This window comes from Puntigrus tetrazona, chromosome 7, assembly GCF_018831695.1.
Source record: "Puntigrus tetrazona isolate hp1 chromosome 7, ASM1883169v1, whole genome shotgun sequence".
In the NCBI taxonomy this organism is placed as follows: Eukaryota; Metazoa; Chordata; class Actinopteri; order Cypriniformes; family Cyprinidae; genus Puntigrus; species Puntigrus tetrazona.
Genome location: NC_056705.1, coordinates 34,359,902 through 34,381,175, shown reverse-complemented (window position 1 = coordinate 34,381,175; position 21,274 = coordinate 34,359,902). Strand labels below are relative to the sequence as shown.

At 38.9% G+C, this 21,274-nt stretch overlaps 2 protein-coding genes across 2 annotated transcripts; both read right to left on the bottom strand.

The window, feature by feature from the left end:
• Positions 1-2,379: 2,379 nt before the first annotated feature.
• On the bottom strand, positions 2,380-6,255 carry sox17 (SRY-box transcription factor 17). The gene is given in 3 exon segments (XM_043243392.1): positions 2,380-4,669; positions 4,672-4,854; positions 5,780-6,255. Coding segments are annotated over 3 exon segments (1,260 nt in total). The 5' UTR covers positions 6,072-6,255; the 3' UTR covers positions 2,380-3,884.
• A 13,419-nt stretch (positions 6,256-19,674) lies between these two features.
• Positions 19,675-20,837, bottom strand: sox32 (SRY-box transcription factor 32). Its single transcript, XM_043243226.1, has 2 exons — positions 20,531-20,837; positions 19,675-20,291 (listed from the first exon to the last, which is right to left on the bottom strand). Exons 1-2 carry the CDS (start codon positions 20,835-20,837, stop codon positions 19,675-19,677), a joined length of 924 nt encoding a protein of 307 aa, XP_043099161.1.
• Positions 20,838-21,274: the final 437 nt, after the last annotated feature.

The window sequence follows — 21,274 nt, the reverse complement described above, 5'->3', positions numbered from 1 at the left end:
TAGGAAGAGGGACCGGAGGATGTATTCCAACTATAGGGGGATCACACTACTCAGCCTTCCCAGGGTCTATGCCAGGGTACTGGAGAGGAGAATTCATCTGATAGTTGAACCTCGGATCCAGAAGGAACAATGTGGCTTTCGTCCTGGTCGTGGAACACTGGACCAGCTTTATACCCTCTGCAGGGTACTAGAGGGTTCTTGGGAGTTTGCCAACCAGTCCAGGAGTTTTCTTGGTTCTCATTCCCAGTGCATGTTGGACTCTGGCAGGGCTGCCCTTTGTCATTGGTCCTATTCATTATTTTTATGGACAGGATTTCTAGGTGCAGCCGGGGTCCGTTTGGTGACAAAAATTACACTAAAAGAAAAATGAGTGTAAAAATAATTTTAACAGGTCACCTTCAAAAGCAACCTATTTATTACCTTTCGTCCCTTGAAACCAAACAACTCTGATTTCATGTTGCATGTTACTTCCAACCTTTTCAAACTTCAAACCCCTTTAAATTAAAAATGAAAAAGAAGATTTTATGAAGTATATCAGGCCACTGATTAATGGCCTGCCACTGCTTAAATGGGACACAAAAGTTAAGTAAGGACCAAAGTTTGTATAAATGACATTAACATTCAGTTATAAAACAAAGATAAAAAAATAAAATGAAAAAAGAAGAAAAAGAAGAATGTCACTGACGGTAAAATACAGTGTATTACAGCTGACAACAATTTTTACACATAACAATAACACATTAAAAACAATGGTTTGAATGCACCAAATACAGTCATAAAGTAATTTGCTGTATTTTTTTGTCAAAGGTTTTTTGTAAGGGGAAAGTTTCTAGGTTGATCAGTCGAGATCAATATAAAAAACAGTATATTTATACTTGCCCTGACTAACAACAGTTTGTCATATTTTGTTCTTCACAAAGCTGTGATGGATCTAAGAGTGGACTAAAGATTAGACGTTCTCTACTAATTGTTTTAAAAAAGCACAAGAGCACACTCTGATGGCAATGTGTGAAACGCCATGTTTAGCCCGAAAATAGTGCGTTGGATGTAATGTAGATGGTCAACTGTTATACATATATAAATATACATGGATTTCACATAGTCTTCATAAGTCTAACCTATTTTAACCTCTTTAGGACTCTCCTCTAATGACAACATTACATTTTAGTGAATATCTCTGAGATGATACGAATCACAGTTTTGAGTTTGGATGTCCTGTAAAGAGCACATTTAGGGCTTTACAGAGACACCAAATGATGGGATGTTTGACCACTCCCTCTCCTTGGTCTTCAAAAAGGACTCAAATTAATTTAGGGACAGCCTTATGGAAATATGATAATGTTTTGTAACTATTATTTAAATCAGTCAATTTTTTTAATATGAGGTTTCGAATCAGAATGTACGTTTTTGTTATGAAACAGGATGTTGATTTCACGCATGTCCTCACATGAGGACACTGGGAATAAAAGCATGTTTATTTTGCATTTTGGGAGACGTATCAAATTAATAGGAAAATAAACTATATCTCAGTATTGTATGAAGTATCATATATATTTATGAAAATCTTACACTTTTTTTTATGATATGTTGCTCCTAAAACACATTAATATGAAAATTTGATTTAGTTTATAGATACATTGTATATACCTGTTTTACACACATTTTGCCAAAAGAAAAATGGTATATCAAATAATTCTGTTATAACTGCACTGTGCTGGTTTGGATATTATTACAAGAGAAAACTATAAACAGAAAATCAGACGTGATCATAACTTTATGATTCAGAAGCATACTTCGGACACAATGTTTCTGACACGGTCTTAACTTTCTAAAAACTGTAGGATCAAAGTTTGCATATGACAAAAAATACTTAGGGGGCATTAATATAGAAAATCAGACCAGTTTTAGTTGGGACAAATATTAAGTTGTACAAATGTACGAAATTTCAAAATAAGACTTCATTTTAATCTCCATTCCTGTCAAAATAGATTGCTTTTGGAGACTTACTTCTAATAGCCAAACCAGTAACAAAATAATTCCTGCGTGTCAGATATATTAATACTTCTAAGGGTCAAATCAGTGAAAAATAGTTTATTGTGTCATTGCATAGAGCTACTATGCAGTGTGAGTCTATATTTAGAAGCAGCACAACTGGAGTGCGTTTGGGAAAGCCGTGCCTATGAAAGTGATAAGGCCAGGGAGGAGACACATATTTCAAGGATTATAAATTCCTGTCACACGGACGCGCGCACACACACAAAGGCACATTCCTTGTCAGACAGGAGACATCCCATCGATTGCAGCTGCTTCTCATAGACACCGTGCCTCTTTGCCTTAAAGCTTGAATGAAAGTGTTAAATACACACACACACTCACCGATGAAACTCGTAGCTTTTATTAGTTTTGTATTCTGTCTTTCAAATATATATACACGGTTCAGACATTGTAGATATTCAGTGTGTGTGTGGTATTTCCTACTATATGGGGACCACAAGTTTAGTAATGGCAGTAATAGTAATTCCAGTGAAACAAGCGTAAATCATACAGAATTAAGTCTTTTTGAAAATCTAATAATGGTAAGGGGATATAAAATACAGTTTATACAGCATAAAAAAACAATTATGCCTATGGAATGTCCCAATAAAACATTGAAACCTCAGTGAGTGAGTGATTGAGTGTGTGTGTGTGTGTGTGTGTGTGTGTGTGTGAATGTCACAGATTCATACGTGTCACTGTCAGATCCATGACAGTCAGTTTGCGTCCTATTCCAAAGACTGTATTCATTTCAAATTTGTAGGTTTTGTATTTTGTTCCATTCCTGTGGAATAAAAAAAAACCCTTGCCGTTATCTCAGATGTGGATCCCTGACATCTATAAGATCAAATGGACACTTTTTGTGAGTTTTGTGAGTTTTTTTTACAACAGACTTGTTGGTATGGCAACTACAATAAAGTATAAAGTCGTGTTTTTGATATGTACATTTGAGGAAAAACATGGAAGAGTTGATCCTTGCATGAAACGTTCAAGATCTCTTTCCTAGTAACGCAGATTATTGCATTCGCTGTTTTTCGAAGCAAGCAGTGCATGTTGCTTTCACAGTTTCTATTTTGCATACTTGCATGCTTTGAGACTGCTACCTCACATTCTTGCTAGCATAAATATTGTTTTTTTTCATATATAAAAGATTCTATTTAAATCAAGAACATTGAGCTGTAAATAATAATGAGATAAGCAGTGAAGGACTGAAAAGTTTACGGTGGTTCTTCGAATGAGGGTTTGACTCAAGAGGGGATTTTACTATGCTTTCTTCCTTCTTTCTTGTTTGTCCTCAAAACTGAAATAATATTCTAAAAATGTATACTGACTCTGCAAGGGTATATTTCTATACATCTCATTTTATGCTGACAATATTTACAGCTTTCTTATTGAAAGATTCCATGAAATAGCTTCATTAGCACACTTTTCGTTCCTGTGTCCTATGCATTGGTTGAGCTCTTCTCTCACAGCCACGAACCAATACAGAGTATTGGACCAACGTTTTTATTTGCCCCGTGAGCAAGACATGTCCAACGTATTTTGCAATCTGTTTTACAGGGGCAAAAAATCGGATATGCTACAGCTAATTTATATACATGTATCATACAGATGGCCTCAAGGCTAACAAACATGGAGTAAAATCCACAAAACTCATATTATGATTTAATATAGCGATTTTAAAGACATTACGCAGCTGCAAAAGTTAAACATTGGAAAACACATTTTAAGGCCTCTGAGATTTCATTAGACAGCTCTATTAGTTAAAAGTACGTCATTCCGTTTTCCTAATAATCGGTTACAGTGAAAATGTGCGATTCAGGATTTATCAAAAAGAACATCAAATCTCCTCAGGAATTACTGTAGCCACAGTAGTACACAGCAGTGCTAGCATCAGACAGTACGGTTGAGATTAGGTTGGACCCCTGTAATGTTACATGGGGGACCGCGTAAGTAAGGCATTGCTCAAACTCCACTTCATCCGCCATTTCAGTAGAACTGCGATTGTGAGCTGCTGCGGGGACCTGTGCAGGTGCGTGAAGGTCAACAGGAAGTGACAATTCCTCATAAGGACGCTTCAGCTGAGAGCTGTACCCGTAATGGTCATCTAAAGTTGAGGGACAGTTCGGGTAATCGGGAGGCATGGCTTGCTGAGAAGAAGAGCTTTTGTTAAAGATGGTGTGAGATATGGGGTGAGCGAGGGAATTCAGATGAGCACCAGAACTGTGACTGGTTTGCGGTTTGGCACTCTCATGAAGAGCTTGCTGGGGGTGAGCACCGTTTATTAGACTGAACTGCGTGGTGCTGGAAGTGTGTGAGCTGGGATCGGCGTGCGTGTTGACGTTGCAGTGGAAATGTGTGTTTGCGAGTGACTTCATGTTGGTATGATCATGCATGTTGGGGAGAATGTTTGGGTTTTCCTGAAAGTGGTGCTCTTGGTGGTTGTGGTAGCTGTATGCTGACTGGTGGCGATTGTCCTGAAGATGGGCAAAAAACTCCCCAGCGTCCATGGGAGAGGGGTCAGGTGTGGGCAAGCTGTAGGGTTCGAACAAAGTCTGGGTCTCGCAGTACGGAGGCAGTCTAGCTTGGGGCAGTTCCGAAAATCCGACGCTCATGCCGTCCATGCCCAGAGGGTCTGAGCATCCCCGGCCCCGTGAAGCACAAAGCTCGGGTCCAGCCGTTTATTTCGTTTCACTTGTTTACGACGCCGTGGCCGATATTTGTAGTTCGGGTGGTCTTGCATGTGTTTCACTCTGAGACGCTCTGCCTCCTCAACAAACGGACGTTTGTCCACTATTGGTAAGGCTTTCCACGATTTACCTAAAAATAAAATGAAATGAAAAACATGATATCGGTTACTAACTTAACTGAACTTTTTTCATATATAAAAACAATTACAGAAATACATAACAGAAATACACAGAGATTTTGACAACATTCTTGATATTTAAGAGTAATATCTATTGATGAATACATCTGATTTGCTCTATTCCAGAATTTGTGTATATAATAGCTACTTATCACGCTCGATGCAGCATTTCATACTATCAGTAATTAACATTATTATAAAGCAACTATGGACAACATAGAAAGGTGGCCTTAACCACTATGTACTTACATCAAAAAAACGTACTACTACTACTACTTATTGTGTTCGTAATATATTGCAAACCACTTTTGCTGCTATTGAGATGGGATACAGGTAAGGTTAGGGACAGGTTTGGTATTATGGGTAGGTTTAAGGGTGGATTAAGATGTATGGGACTGGGTCAACAGTCTAAATATGAATGTAAGGAAAGTTATTATATATAGGTATTTTCAAAAGTAGAATGTAAAAATGTAAAAACATGTATGTACACAATAAGCGCCAAATGATTAATTTAAATGTAAGCACATAGTAGTTAAGGTCACCTAATGTAAATGTTTTTGTTAAATTATTATATAAATATATATTACATTAAACGATTATATTATAAAATGAAATGTATAGATTTTAGCCATTTTACCACAGACACATCATTCGTAGTTTCATAAAAGTGCTAAAACTATTCATAAAAGTGCTAAAAGTATTGTAAATGGCTGGTATATATTTAATTTTTTATTATGATATATAAACTGAATAAACTTAATGAACTTGATTTATAAGCAATGATTATTTTGATTTGAATCACTCTGTTAAAAGCAATTTCCAAACATATGAAAAAGCCAAAAGAAAAGAAAAGATTTTTTTAAAATCTCTACTCACCAAGCATTTTACTCAGCTCTGCATTGTGCAGATCCGGGTTTTGCTGCGCGAGCCTCTTGCGTTCATCTTTCGCCCACACCATGAACGCGTTCATCGGCCTGCGGATGCGCGGCTCGCTCTTTCCGCGCCCGGGACCCGCTGAAGAACACGCCTCGTGTTTTGCTTTCGTGTCAGAAAGGGGACTGAGCGGGTCCCCCCACGCGCACTGCCTCATGCCAGACATTAAGACTGAGCTGGTGCCTCGGGTCTGGCTCGGGTCGTCACTGGCGTAACCCGCATCGGGGCTGCTCATCTCCCACTCACCGGGCGCGTATCCTTGGTGATCACGGATGAAAGTAGAAAGTAGCGCCTCCGATTGGTCTAATGAGCGTATCCTTTAGCGTTCTTTGCTCAGTTTCCCTAGTTGAAAGCATACAGTGTATTCAATCGTAAGGTCAGAAGTGCATAGAGAGTTATCAGGCAGCTTTAAACTCGGCAGCCACCAATCGCGTCCCGGGTGGGCGGACCGCTCCGTGAAAGGTGTGAAAGAATCCTTATTCAGAGCGCTTCGCCTCATGGGAGGCATTTAGTTTTTAGGGAGGTCGGCTTTAAACATAAATAAATAAAACTAAATTATATATACGAATCATGAAACATATAGGTTCCGACCTAATCTATCTCCCCAAAAAAACATGCATGTATAGCATCAATCTCACTTTTAGCTACTGTATCATTTAGGAAACATACGTTTTTTTTTAGCTTTAAATATTTGTTAGAAATGTAAATGTAAAGTTTGGTTTGGGATTAATACCCTGCCACCAGATGCAGCCTACCTGAATTTGCAAACAGTGCTAGTAGTAAATGATTGTCACGTGCTGATAATGGCATGGCAACTGCGCAAGAAGAGAAGGTGTCACACTGTATTGTATGCGGTGTATTATGTAAAGGTACTCTCATTTTCACATACCGTTGAATGAAGTTGTAGTGGGCTTCACCAGTAGTGTCCGTTGGAGGACTGGATCTAATAGACTATAGTGCGAAATAGGTAATGTAATTTATATTAATAATACATAAATTAATTCAATGAATTTAATGAACTATATGCATGTAAATGAAAAATGTTCATGTTTTGAGAACTGAAAGGTCCCTATCTGCTAATGTGCAGTGTTACGGGAGCAATTGGGAACTTTACTAAAACCACATCCTGTTTTTGCTTACCTTGATTTGAATTTTTACTAATCATAGTTTGGCTAGGCTACATATTTTTTATACGTACAGAAAGCATTTTTATTTTTATTTCTTCTGTGTGCTAGAGAATCACGACTTTATTTCGCCAAAACACAAAATCACTGTCCCGACATCTCAAGCCAACCTATATCATATACATAAAAGCAACAGTGTGTATTTTCACTGCATTCTGGCGCAGAGCCAATGCCCTTCATACCGTCACTGTAATATATCATCTATTCTACGTCTGAAGAACCAATGGACCACATTTGCGTGTTTGTGTAATGGTGAGTGCGAACACATATACAGCTTCCGTCTGACTCATATAAAGTCCCCCGGCACTCAGGAGCCAAAGCTATTGTGTAATTCCCCACAAAGGCATGCCTGGCGACAGTATGTGTGTATATTCATGAGTGTGAGCCTATGTGTGGATCTATCGGAGAGGGAGAGGGTGTGTGTGTCTGAAGGCGGACAGTATGTGCTCCTACACCAAGGACAGGAAGCAGTTTGTGGGGGACAGGAAATGCAGGCTGAAACACTAGTATAGATAAGAGTTTGAGACCTCTCCCATTCACACACACACACACACACAAGCTGTTTTTATACAGCCAGTTATAAATACTAAAACCTAACCCTAACACAAAACACACAAAAATCTTTATTTACTTGCACTATTTTTGGCAGGGAGTTTTGTGTTCAACTCACTGCTGGGTACAAATTTGTTCCCAAAATATGGTTAAATAGGCACACCCACCCCTCACTCCATCCCAGACTCCCCTAGGCCTTACTGGTGCCTCACATACAGTACATGTTAACACTCTAAAAAAAGGTAGGCAGAATCAGTAGGGACAGACTTGTATTGAGGTCTGGGCAGGCAATGGTCAGAGCCAGCAGGGCAGACAGAACCAACAAAACAGACAGATCTTTAGCAGAGGGGATCTTTGGGAGGGGACCACCTTGTAAAGAGTGTGACGTTCAGGGCAATGTTTGACCAAGCACGGGAGGGGATGAGGAAGGAGGCTTGTTGAAGCATTCATTCTGGGCATAAAATGAGCTGGCAAAACAAACTGATGGACCAGCTCAACAACAGAATGCCGTAAAAAACCCTTCTAGATGGATACTTGCATTCTCCTCAATCCTGAATTGCAATCATTCTCCGGGCATCTCAAGTCATCCATACGGGTCTCTATAATTATCACATCAATGGCCCAAATGACAGCCGCTACCACCTTCTAAAGCCAGATAATTCCCAGGGAGTCACTGACAAGGAGAAATGCTTATTAAAAGCACAATTAAGAAGAAGATGCAGACCATTAGACAACATTCAGGACTTGCTTAAAGACATTCCAGATATCATGGTAGATCATGGATTTCAGACATATCTGCCACTTTCTCCTCTTGAGGAAAAGAAAGACCTTAAACTTAATAAGCTCAGGTTGTCCCAAGGATACAGGATGAGAGCTGACAGATGAAACTGAACCAGAAGTTGCATTGCCTTCCCCATACACTGATCATTTGAAAACCTTGCTTAGGCAAGGTCAGACTAAGCCAACTTCAAAAAACTAGCCGTATCAAAGTCCAACAGTTCGTAACCCCACACTGGCTTTCATCTGGACAAAAAAAATGTGCTTAAATTCAACATACAGACTACAGCCTACTGCAAACTAGCTCATTCATCCTTTGAGGAGGGTGAGCCAGGTGATAGCTCAGAGCCAGTGCTAATGATGGTTCAGAGTTAGTTCGAATGGCGAGCCTTCTAAGAACAACTTTGTCTTTCCACTAGCTAGAGAGCCACCACAGAGCCAGATCTTACTGAAAACATGATCTCAATATGTTTCAGTTCCCGTAGCAATGCTAGCACAAAAAAACAGGCTTCTTCGGGATGCATGTGAGGCGCTGTGGGAGTGATCCAAAAGGATAAAGAGCCGTCTGCTTTCCAGTCACTCACACCGGTACCAATACACTTGGTGCTGATGCATTCCGAACATACCTAAACACTGTCTTCATTTTCAAAACCAACTTCAGCATCCAAACACAGCTAATTCAACATGGTCGTGTCTTTCTGTTGTGTAAAACATGGTGGTCAAAAGTGTTTTGCTGTTTTCAAGGTAACCCCGCCTCCAGCCCAATGCAAGCGTTTTTTTCCTCTAGCCCAGCAATGTCTTGGTGCTACTCATGAACCACTTTTCCTGGTTTAGAGCTGGTGCTTTGGGTGTCAAAAACAAAAAACGATTTGAAACCAGGCTCTTGCCCCAAACCAGCAGTTGAACTATGCTGGTGGAAAAGGGGTATGACAGGCCGTGGTGGAGAGGAGGAAGCTAGGAGCCACTGGATCAACGGGCCGAAGGCAGAGACAAGGGCTGTGTTAGACGCAATGGAAAAATGCCTTGTTTGTGCGAATCAAAGCATAAATGCATGTACAAGTTAACCACAAATACAAAGCTTAAATGTTAACTTGTCATCATTATCTCTTCTAACTGCTGTTATAAGCCTTTGATTGAAACCAATACACCTGTATAGGTAATTTGTCCAAATCCCTGAAATACGTCAGAGTGTATGCTACAATTGCGTCCCTATTGGCGCATTGCGTTTTTCTTTTGCTATTTGAGAAAATAGGAATACTGTACACCCACATATTTTTGGAACTCACCCATTCACTGCTCTTTACGTTAACACAACTATAACGACTAGAAGAGAAATTTGGCTGCTATACTGTAGACGTGCAGAGCAGAGAGCAAGCAGTTCTTGCAGAGGTGATGGAAGAGAGATGGACAGCGAAGTTAGATGGTGAATCTGGTTCTCATGTAGGCTGAGGCAAATGACAGAGAATGCCGGCTTGGTGCCTGAATGGACAAGGGTTAAAAACGCAGCTGGCAGGCCATAGGAAACAGGTTGGGAGTAGATAACTCAGGGTCCAAAGCAGGCCAAAGACAATAATCAGGCAGAAAGGAAGGTTAAGACAGGCAGAAAACCCTGAAGCCAACAGGCAAACAACAATCTGGCACAGAACAGCACAAAAGGCAAATAAATTAGGCAGGAAATTAAAAGGGTAAAGAGGGAGAGCAGGTAAACGTAAAAACATCAAGGAAACAAAGGGTTAGGTCCTCTAGTTTTCTCTTGACCGTACATATCTCAGTTTTTATGAATGGCTCCACTGTTCTTAACTGTCAAATCATGTAAATAACAACATTTCTGCGATTTTTAGGTCTAAGACCATTCTCAAATTCCTCACATATCACCGCTTTGCACGTGCTGCACTTCAGATGTTTGTACTAAGCGCCCTACGAAGTGACATTCTGACATGATGGAAGCGTATATGTTCCATTCAAAGTACATTAAAGTGTGCGATATATACAAATATGCAATATGTTACACTTCACACTTCTCTAGTAGTCTGTGTGTGAATGCTCTGAATGCGAATGAAACAATAAATCCTAAACACAAAGAAGAAGTTTATAATATTTTTGGTATACCATAGGATATCCACAACAGTAAAAGAACCAAAACCCCAGAAGATATCGAGCAAATAAATATAACAAACAATGGAGTAAAAATGACAAAATATTTCCACAGAGACGGAGAATGGCTTTTACTGCTGTGACATGAATTTATCGATAAAACAGTTTTGCAAGCTACATGACATTTCTTAGTAGCAAGATTCTTGAAGCAGTTTAACTTGCAGCTGGACCCTGCTGAGAGAAGTACGCAAGAATTCACGCTCGCTTTGGAATTTGCTACAAAAGGTCTGAGATGAGGTGCACAAAAAAATGCTAGTTTGAAATATACAATATGTCAGATGTCAGATGTCTTAAAATAAAACATCTGAATAATATACATGTGATTGTGACTCCAGAATCTTACTAGAGAACTAACGCACTTCTGAAGTGGTGATCAACCAAATGGTTCTCAAACAATTAAAGAAACACTTTCGATTTTTATCGACTGGAACCAAGTGATTAATGCGATAGAAAACACTGTAATGGTTTCCACTGATTAAGAAATAATTTTGTTTATTTGGGTGGTAATATTGGGCCTATTATTTTATTATAGAAGAGGCAGGTAAAAAGGTAAATCTGCCTGTGCTCCCAAGCCATCCTTGGTGCAATTGACTTTCTTCTTTCAGACAAACAGTTTTTTCCTGGCTTTTTCAAGCTTGGCAATGATGGTGAATGGTGGCCATGATTCGGAAGTACTGTGTCGGAAAACTACATATGAAAGAGCCAGGATAAATGAAAACATAAAAACTCTCTGGCTGTGTTCGTCTGAAAGAAGAAAGTCATATACACCTAGTATGGCTTGGGGGTGAGTATTTAATGGCGTAATTCAAATTTTTGGGTGAACTATTCCTTTAAATGCACATATTTCATAAGGAGAAATCTTCCCCCACTTATTTTTTTATAACATTACAACAATACAAAGCAGAAAATGTATCAAGTTGTTTAATTTTTGTTTCTAATTCAATAACACGGGTTGGCGTATGTTCCTGTTCGATTTTTAAAGTTAAATATTTCCTAATGAAAATAGTGACCATTTCAACCCTACATCAAAGCATTGCCAACCACACATACTGCACATAAACACACAAGATGCTGACTAACCCAATAATTTATCATTTTAATTAGCTTTGCAATGAGTTACCATTTTAATCATTAAAAAATAAATAAAAAATAAAATAAAGTGGGAGCCAGAAAGAGAAAAAGTGAGAGTGACATACTGTCCCATTGTTCTGTCAAATACAGATATGATGACCTGGGAACTACGACCTGAGTTCAGCTTTGGTGAGAAAATGTCAGAATAAGATATTTTAGGCCACCATGCACACACAGGCTCAAACACAGACATATCAAACACTGGATATTGATTCTGACTTTATTGAGTGAACTGCTTTGATTCAAAGATAGGCACGTTTGAATAAAAGTTAATCATCATCTGTCGGTGTGCATTAGTGCGCAAAGAATCGATCTCTAAAATCTATGTGTCATATATGACCATCTGGGGTACTGACCACACACACACACACACACACACCTTAATTCTGTCAACCATGCCTTTACCCTAATTCTATTCACTCTAAATGAAACAAAATGCGTTGATATAATCTCTTAAATGATGGATTCTGACTTATTTCCCACTGTTATGCATAACATACCATCACTACAATCATGCAAGCCTCGTTTCCCTAACGTCTCTCTCTCTGGTTCTATCTCTCTCATTATCTATGCATTTATAATTCTGCTGGTCTTTTCATATTGCCTGTAAGAATATGCTTCTTAACATCTAAACTGAACTGACTGCACTCATTAAAGTTGAACCAAGAAGTAAGCCAGGAAATTAGACTTTTTGTCCTTAAATATACTGTAAATTACACGCGTGCACACACACACACACACACACACACTCACAGATAACGAGAAGTGATTTCACACTTTAGCCTCTCTACTAACTTCCCATGTGTGCGTCAACCGAGCAGCTTCCCTCTTCTGATCTCTACACAGATAGAGCGTCTGTCACTCAACACACATCTAACAAAATGGGGATTTTCCATAAATGTATATTTTCATATGCAGCCGCTTACAGAAAACTAAAACGACTCACTAGTCTGTATTCAACAGGGTCCACTACATTACATTTTTCAAAAGTGAGGACGTTTTGGACCTTGCAGGTATTTTCATACCTGCACATGTGCATGCATAGGACATCACCATGAGAGACTTTTTAGAACATCCATGAAATATTAACAATTTGTTTATATTTTATTACTTGGGTGTGTTTGCACAGTGTTAAGTGGTTATTAAGATGGTTGCTGTTTCTAAATTTTAGGTAATTATTATTTTTTTTATGTATGTATGTGTGAGCAGGTCCTGCTGCCTACACTTAATAAGAAGATTTAAAAGTTCTGGCTCAGCACCATTGCAAATAGACCTTATCCCCAGAGCAAACCTTTATCAGATGGCCTTGTGGCCTTACAATAACACTGGCGCTATCAGTCGAGCACAGGCTTTATCTGGCATCCCTGCCCTATAACAACAATAAATACACTGACTCAGTTATGCGTCCAACCTCAGTCCAGCCTCAGTCCAACAGCAACAAATAGACTTAAAGAAAAAAAAATGATTGAATCAAACGGCTTCACTTTAAATGTAAGCGTGTATTCGAAAGCTTTTCATGTATTTGAGTAGAATTACTTGCTATGTATTAGCCAAAGGCAAGCAATTTCTAAACACATATATTTGTGTATGTATAGTTGTGTGCATTGTGGTGACCAAACGTCCCCAATAGGTTAGTGAAACACACACACACAAATACACACACCAAGTTGTATAATTGTGCACATAGGGGCCACTGAAACTGAAATCCTTGAAGTGTAACATTGGTATGCACCATCTTCGGTACACTTCTGCTAACATTTTATTTAAAAATGAGTCAGCCATATTTACAAAAAATGATCTGTTTCAGTGTTTTCAGAATTTCAACGATGGACAAAGACAATGTAATAATTGTTTTCACTAGAGTGAGCCGCTAGATAAGAAATGCTTGTGTGGCTGAATATTTCTTTCTTTCTTTTTTTGAGGTAATTCTTCTTTTTTCATAACATTATAACTTTGCATTCCAGATTATTACTTAGCAGTGCGATCACGTGTAGATAAAACATAGAGCATCACTGTGTCACTGGGGAGGAGTATAGGTAATTACATATTTATTTTCAGGATAGCACGAAGAACGAACCATTCACATTGTATGGTAATGCTGAGACCACACACACACACACACACACACACACACACACACAGAGAGGGACAGAGGAAGTGTTAAATATAAATAGTGATGTGCTTGATACACTGAAAAAGCTAAAATAGCAGTGTATTTTCTTTTAATAATTTATTTTCAATAATTTCATTCAAACCAGTTTATTTTCTTCTTGTTATGTGTACTTTATTTAAAAATGGTTCTTTAAAAAAAGATTCAGATTAACAATAGCAGAACCCTTTTTTAATTTAATTCAAACATTGAAATATAGCATATAACATAACATATATAGTGCCATAGCATAAACTGTCTGGTTGTGCTGCTCTTCTATCTAGAAATACGGCATATATTCTTAGAGCTCCAACTTGACCAACTAGTGCCCAGGTCAGGATGCAGACAGACCGGCTAAACCGACCGTCTGCTAGCTGCCTCACGTCACAGGAGGCAGTTCATTCTCAGCACATAGAGACTCTTTCACCTAGATATCACACTATAGAGACTGTGTCTGTTCCCCGAATTAGAGTACGCTGAGAACGTCCAAACCAAATTAAAAGCAACGATTTAATTGATGTTCAGCAAATAAAAACATTTTATAACACAGAGAAGCAAATAATAAAACTTAGACAACACGTGTCAGGACCTACTTATTGTTGAAATCATGCTCTAGATTTAATACTGTCACATGGAATAAACAGATCTTAATGGCGTGCAAGAACTCTGAAAGATGAAAGGTAGTGAAAAACAAAAAGGCCCAATTTTTTTTCAGGAAACTATCTTCATTCTTAGAAAAATCGTAGTAGCTGTGAGGATCCAATCTGATATCAACTTAAAAATCCTATTATAAACTAGGTTAGTGGATGATGCAGGAGGAAAAGATACTATCGAAAACTAAAAATTATTTACAAATAAAATGAATCTTTTCACACTGATAGCACCCCTGGACCCGCTTTGAAACTATGCTATTGATCAATGCATCCCTACTCTAAACTAGCCCAATTGAGTTTTGAAGAAGGGAGGTATATATTTTTTGACCCCAGGTAAATCTGCATTCCAGGGGATATGATATCACATTATCACATCAAAAACATCAAATATCACATCAACCCACAGACATCAGGCTTGACAACACTTCTATAGTGCTTCAGTTCATTCAGTCAAAATAGAGGGGAGGAAGTTATTAGGTTGACAAACAGTTTGAAAGGTCCTTCACAATATTTGCCCATAAGTTATTCAATAGTTTTCATTGGATAAACAATTCATAGCATTGATTTATTGAAGGAAAAAACACTCTGGAAAATGGTACTGTGGGTGAAGAGGGCATGTGCTCAAATGGTAATGCATCATTTACTGTGTTGTTGATTTGTTGTGCGTTTTGTCTATTTGATCAGCGCTGCAGTCAATCTGCTCCACAGCCAATCAATCATGCTTTGCTCTCATACATGACAACTAAAGGCCCTATTATTAATCCGGCCCTGCATACAAATCTTTATGGCATCATTTTACCTTCATATTTAAATTGTTTAATAAGCTGTTGATCAACAAGACATTTGATAGCAAGAACTGCCCATGCTGCGCAGAGATATTACAACAAAACCTGCCCAGGTTTTTTTTTTTTCAAATAATGTAATCCCCAATTCATTTACTGTTCTAAAATCCATGATTGCTTTGACATTGTATGAATTAGATAAACCCAATGATAAACTAGGTTATGGATGATCATGAGGATTCTTTCACGATCAAAATTACAGTTAACAAATAAAATGAATGATCCTAGATGAACATTGGACCCATAATTATTGATTTGCAATGATTGGATCAATGCATCCCTAAACCTAATACTATACCCAAAATGTATTCTTAAAATTAGTGGAGGTATATATATTTTTGATGGGGTTCCCTTGCTAAGTCTGATCATGAGCCTAAAATCTGATTGGTTGCTGGACAATGCAGATCTAGGAACATCTTTTACTTGGTAAAATCACCTTCACCGGAGTGAAGAACCTTCTCTTTTCTGTTGAGTTTCAGATGAGCTCTGAAAAGCATGCTGCAAAATGTTTAAGTGCAATATGAACCAGATTGTGCCAAGCTGAACATGGTCAGATACATTTGAACCCAAGCTCTATTCCATCTAGTGTTTCATTGGAAGAACATTCGTTCGATTTTTCATTTGTTATGACAATTCATAGCATTGACCTGCAGATAAATGGTCATAGATGAAATTACACTACTATTGGAGGTTTTAGGCAAATAATGTAATCCCCAATTCATTTACTGTTCTAAAATCCAAATATACAGTAAACAGTAGGAATAATTAGATAAACTGGATTTACATTTACTTTAGTCATTTATATGATCATGATATTCTTTCACGATCAAATAACCTGATAGGAAAGAGTAGGAGAAGAAGAAGATCCTAGATCAACATTACTGTCCATAATTATTGATTTGCAATGATTTATCCCAATCCCCTAAACCTAATACTATACCCAAAATGTATTCTTAAAATTAGTGGGAGGGGATTGCTGATTAACAAGGGTGTAGAAGCAGCTAAGTCTGATCATGAGCCTAAAATCTGATTGGTTGCTGGACAATGCTGATCTAGGAACATCTTTTACTTGGTAAAATCACCATCACCGGAGTGAAGAACCTTCTCTTTTCTGTTGAGTTTCAGATGAGCTCTGAGTCTGTTTAATTGTCCTGTATGGCCAATCATCAGGGTTTGAATTTGATGGTCAGTTACATCTATAGAACCCAGTGTAAACTAATGCCATCTAGTGTTTCATGAAAGAACCCTCCTTTTCGATTTTTCATTTCTTGCCACATTCTGGACCATCTAAAGAGGTCTGGTTGTAGAGGCTGGGAGGCTCTGCTAGGAGGCGTAATAAGTAATCCAGTCTACTCAGGACTAGTGCCTGGACGAGGATCTGTGTAGCGTGTTCTGATAGAAGGACTGGATACAACGTGTGTCACATGCCGTATCCATCAAGCACATCGTAGTGATCTACTGAATCATAGCAAGACAGAAAAATATGTTCAAAACTGTGGCATTGTTTTTAAAGTCAAACTGGTACTTTGTTTGACAGCGCCATAACTGTTTAAGGCGTCTGAGCTGAAGCTGGCAATACACATTGCTTTACATTCAAGCACTCTGACAGTGAATTATTTAGGACAGCGGTTCTCAACCTCCTTTACTCAAAGGCCCCCTTCCTCTCAGAATCATTCTTAAAAGTATTCATAAAAGAGATGATAAATTAATGAAAAATGAAACCATTGTAATTGTGTGGAAACTCCACAATCTGAAGGAAGCTTGCGTAAGTCAGGTCCTCTGTCAGGACAAGCTTTTTGGGGCGTCTGATAAGTTACATAAAAACCACTGATCCTCACAAACCTCTCTAAAACATACTTCTTCGGTGAGCATCTGTGATGAAACAGCTGCTGTATGTTCATTTTGGCAGCAAGGTAACTATACAGAACTGTGTTTAAGCCGAAACGTGATGTTTTAGATGTTCTAAAAGCACACATTCAAGGGTTGTTTCCGGATCAGTATGTGTCTAACTCATGATTCAGGACTGCTGTAGGTCACTGTATTCGTAGATGTTTAGTCTGTATTTCACACAGCACGATGAGAAATGAACTGAGCTGCTCTGAAACACAGAATATGCACAGCAGAGGTGCTTGTTTGTGTTTGTGTTTGTGAAATGCGTGTCACTCAATTCAGCTGTGATCATCATTTCCAAGACTTGCTGAATATCATTTCACAAACGTACGCCTGGTTTTCACACAGCATCTGATGTGTCCGTTGGGGGGCTGTACCGTATGAGCAGATCAGAACAGAACATTTTTAGAAGTGACACGAGTAAGAGGTATGTTAAATAATCACTTAAGTCAAGTGCAACAATTAGCTGAGTCATTAATGGTTATTAATGAAGTTTCAGACACATAGTGTTTAGGCATCAGTGCATGTCTCAAGGTTCTGGATCAATATAATGATTTGAAATTATTCCAGCTTGTTAGGAATAAGGACAGAAACCAGAGTGCTATAGGCATCCTATTTCGAATACGTGCTCTTTCAGAAACTGGTCACATTCTACTTAGTATGAAGAGTTTCAAAAATGAAGCTTGCAGATGTAAATTGATGTGAAAAACACCCAGCTAAGCAGATTCTCAGACATGGGTTTGATGAAGGCAAAAAAAAGAAGAAGCCATTGTTCCATCGTGCCATACCTACATTTACTCGAATTGTTTATTCTGATTATTCAGTTTGTAAGAAAAATGCAATGCATGTATAAGTTGCAAATAAGTTGCATAAGTTGCAGTTTTATTATATCACGAGCTGAGACCAATGCAGTACATTACGCCACAGGTTATCAATTAAGGTGCATTGATCCTTCATTTTTTACAAGCATCGTAGGTAGGCCTCCAAAACACTTTTTCGTGGCTTACATCATGCACTAAAACCCATCAAAAGTAACAACAAGTGACCCCAATCTCACGGGAACGAGGTATAATTCGTACCGATTCGTATATACTCACTCACGCCAATTCATACGATTTTTTGCTAAATCGTACGTATTTTACGAGCTGGCAATTCCCATGAATTAGTACGAATGACTTACACCTCACTGGGCTTTTAGACAAATCCTACACAGTCTCACAAGTGAGGTCGTAACGAATTAGCATCTCGTAAAATACGAATCGGTCGTGAGACTCTATTGGGAGAACGTGGCGCTTGCGAAACTGTAACTAACTAATTACTGTAGCGCAAGTATTTGTAATTCGTTAGCTCAAACCACTGCCTGTATCAGCCAATCAGATTTGAGAACCGTACAGAATTTGATGTAATCACTTCCGGCTAGTCTGCTGCTCATCAAGCTCTTCCTACAGTGCTTTGTTGTTGTTTTTAAATTAGATTTACCTTTCTTATTATTATAGATTATTGTTAGATTTATCGATTTAAGACTGGAAAAGAGCAGTCGAGCTGACATTACGCCGAGTTAACCATCCAGCCGAAACACATCTCCTTGAACGGTGCATTCGAGACTATTCCACTGAACGAATATTTAAGGGATTCGGCGGATGATTAAAAGGGCGACTTCTACAGCACACTGCCTCTCACCCACTTTAAGCTGGCCTGGGCGTTGACGTTTTATCAGGCGGGATGAGGACGGGTTTGGCTGACAGCGGATAGAGTTACAAAGAAGTAAAACCCACTTGTTTTGGCCAGTGAGAACTTTGGAAATGTTTTCTTTGTAAAGAGAATTAAACAGATTCTTGATTTTACTTCAGTTTCTTTTTAACGTACAACTTTAATTCTCCATTTCCGCATTGCAAACCACGTGTAATATCTTTGTAACAGCACACAAAGAAGAGTAGTATTTCAAATTAAAAATCACTAACATAAATATTTAAATTATATTGGCTTTCTCATTGGGAGAAATATGTCCCATCTAGAAGTGATAAGCAACCTGCTGTTGAAAGCATCTCAGCCAATCAGAATACAGGACTTTATTTGTTATGTAAATATAATTTGATGGTATTTTTTATTAATATCAATGTTTTTAGCTGTGATGATTGTGGCTTTATTTATTGATTGATTCATTTATATATTTATTGTAGAAATATAGTGTTTTGCTTTTAAGATTTGCGGGCATGCTGCTAGCCCACAGCTAGCATGCTAATCATAAATAACTCACTAAATAACATCTTCGTGCCATGTTGACAGATAGTTTATTTATATCATTCGAAAAAGCCAACTTTTCAAGTAAAGTAAAAAAAAAAACAAATTTATAAATACACACTGAAGTAAAGTTGAACATGAGCAGTAACGTTTGCGTTACATATAAATAAACGCTATTTAATATACATACAAATATCGCAGTAAGAATTCATCGCACTGGAGGTAGAAAATAAAGTCTCTGGACAGCAGCATTCGAAGTTTGTGCTTATGGCCGCTCGTTGTGGCTCGCGGGCAGTGCCGGATTGAGGTACTGGTCAAATTCACTGCGGTCGAGCTGGTCCAACATGTCCGATCTCACTTGTTCTAGGTAGAACTCCAGAGAAGGTCCACCCAAACACAGCACACACGCGCACACTTCCGTTCCCCACCGATCGCAGAGTTCCCCCCCGTTCTGTTGCATAGAATGCTGTGAATACAGCAGGGACTCTGAGTAAGCAGCCAGGGGCAGATGAACAGAAGAAGAGTTCAGTAACGTCGCGCCGCTGTGGAACGTCGTGTTTCCATTTGATGATGTTGCTTCAAAGCGGTACGATGAAGAGTGGTTTTCAAATGAAAACCCACCGTGCGGGAGCTCGTAGGGGTTCATTTGATCGTATGGTTTCTGCGCGACTTGACCTCGCAGCATATAGCTGAGGTGAAAAGAGGCGTTGGGAGAACCGACGGTCTCGCTTAAAGCCGTCTTGTTTCCACGCTTGCTGCACTTTCGTCGACGGGGCCGGTATTTGTAGTTGGGATAATCAATGGTGTGTTGGATTCGTAGTCTTTCTGCTTCTTGCATGTAAGGACGCTTCTCTGCCAGAGACATGGCCTTCCACGTCTTACCTATGACGAACAAGCAAAAAGTGTTTTAGTTTAAACAAAGTTTTCAGTTTTCATATACGAAAAAGTACATTTAACAAGAGCTGAAGTACACTGGCAGATATAAAGCTACAACAGCTGTCAAGTTTGTACATATTACAACCTAACAGGTACAAAAGTGTACCTTTTTGAAAGGTACCGCGCAGTGACAGCTTTTGCACCTTTATTTCTAAAAGCGTAATTACAGGAAAAGTGTCACTCACCAAGTATTTTGCTGAGGTCAGTGTTCTCCAGGTCAGGGTTTAGCTGCGCAAGGCGCCTGCGCTCCTCTTTGGTCCAGATGATGAACGCGTTGAGAGGACGTCTCACTCGAGTTTCCACGGGCGCTTTAGTCTCCGGGCTGGAGCAGCTGGATTCAGACTCTATCGACACCGGGCTTGATGGACCCGACGCGGGGCAATGAAACGCGCCACGACGCTCTTTCTCCTGATGCGGCGCGTAGCGGCACTGCTGATCGAGCATCATCGTGGAGTCCATTTCGAGTTCTGGGAGCATCTGGTCGAGGTACATTCTCTTCCGGCCGGTGAGACGTTCTCCCCGCTGCACATCAAAGATCAAGAGCGGCTTTAAAAGGACGGCGGACCAATAGGGGCGCAGAGGAGTGGATTAAAGGTGTGAAGCGCCAGAAGTTTCACCTTGGTGATAACGCCGGTGTTCATGCTGCAAACGAAATGCATATAAAAAATCAAATAAAATTCGTTGCATTTTATAAAGCCATGTAAAAACAACAAAAAGTACAGTACAGAAAAAATAGGCTACTGTAGTTCGTTACACATGCAATCAATCGGAACACAATGCAAAGTATACAATTGGTAAAACACCTGTAATGAATAAACACGTCTTTAAATTGCGGTTTAGCGTGCTCTATTTCTTACTGGTGAGTGTGCGTTTTTATTAAATATCCATTTTCGGAGAAAAAAAAAAAGATGATCATATACTGCTAAAGC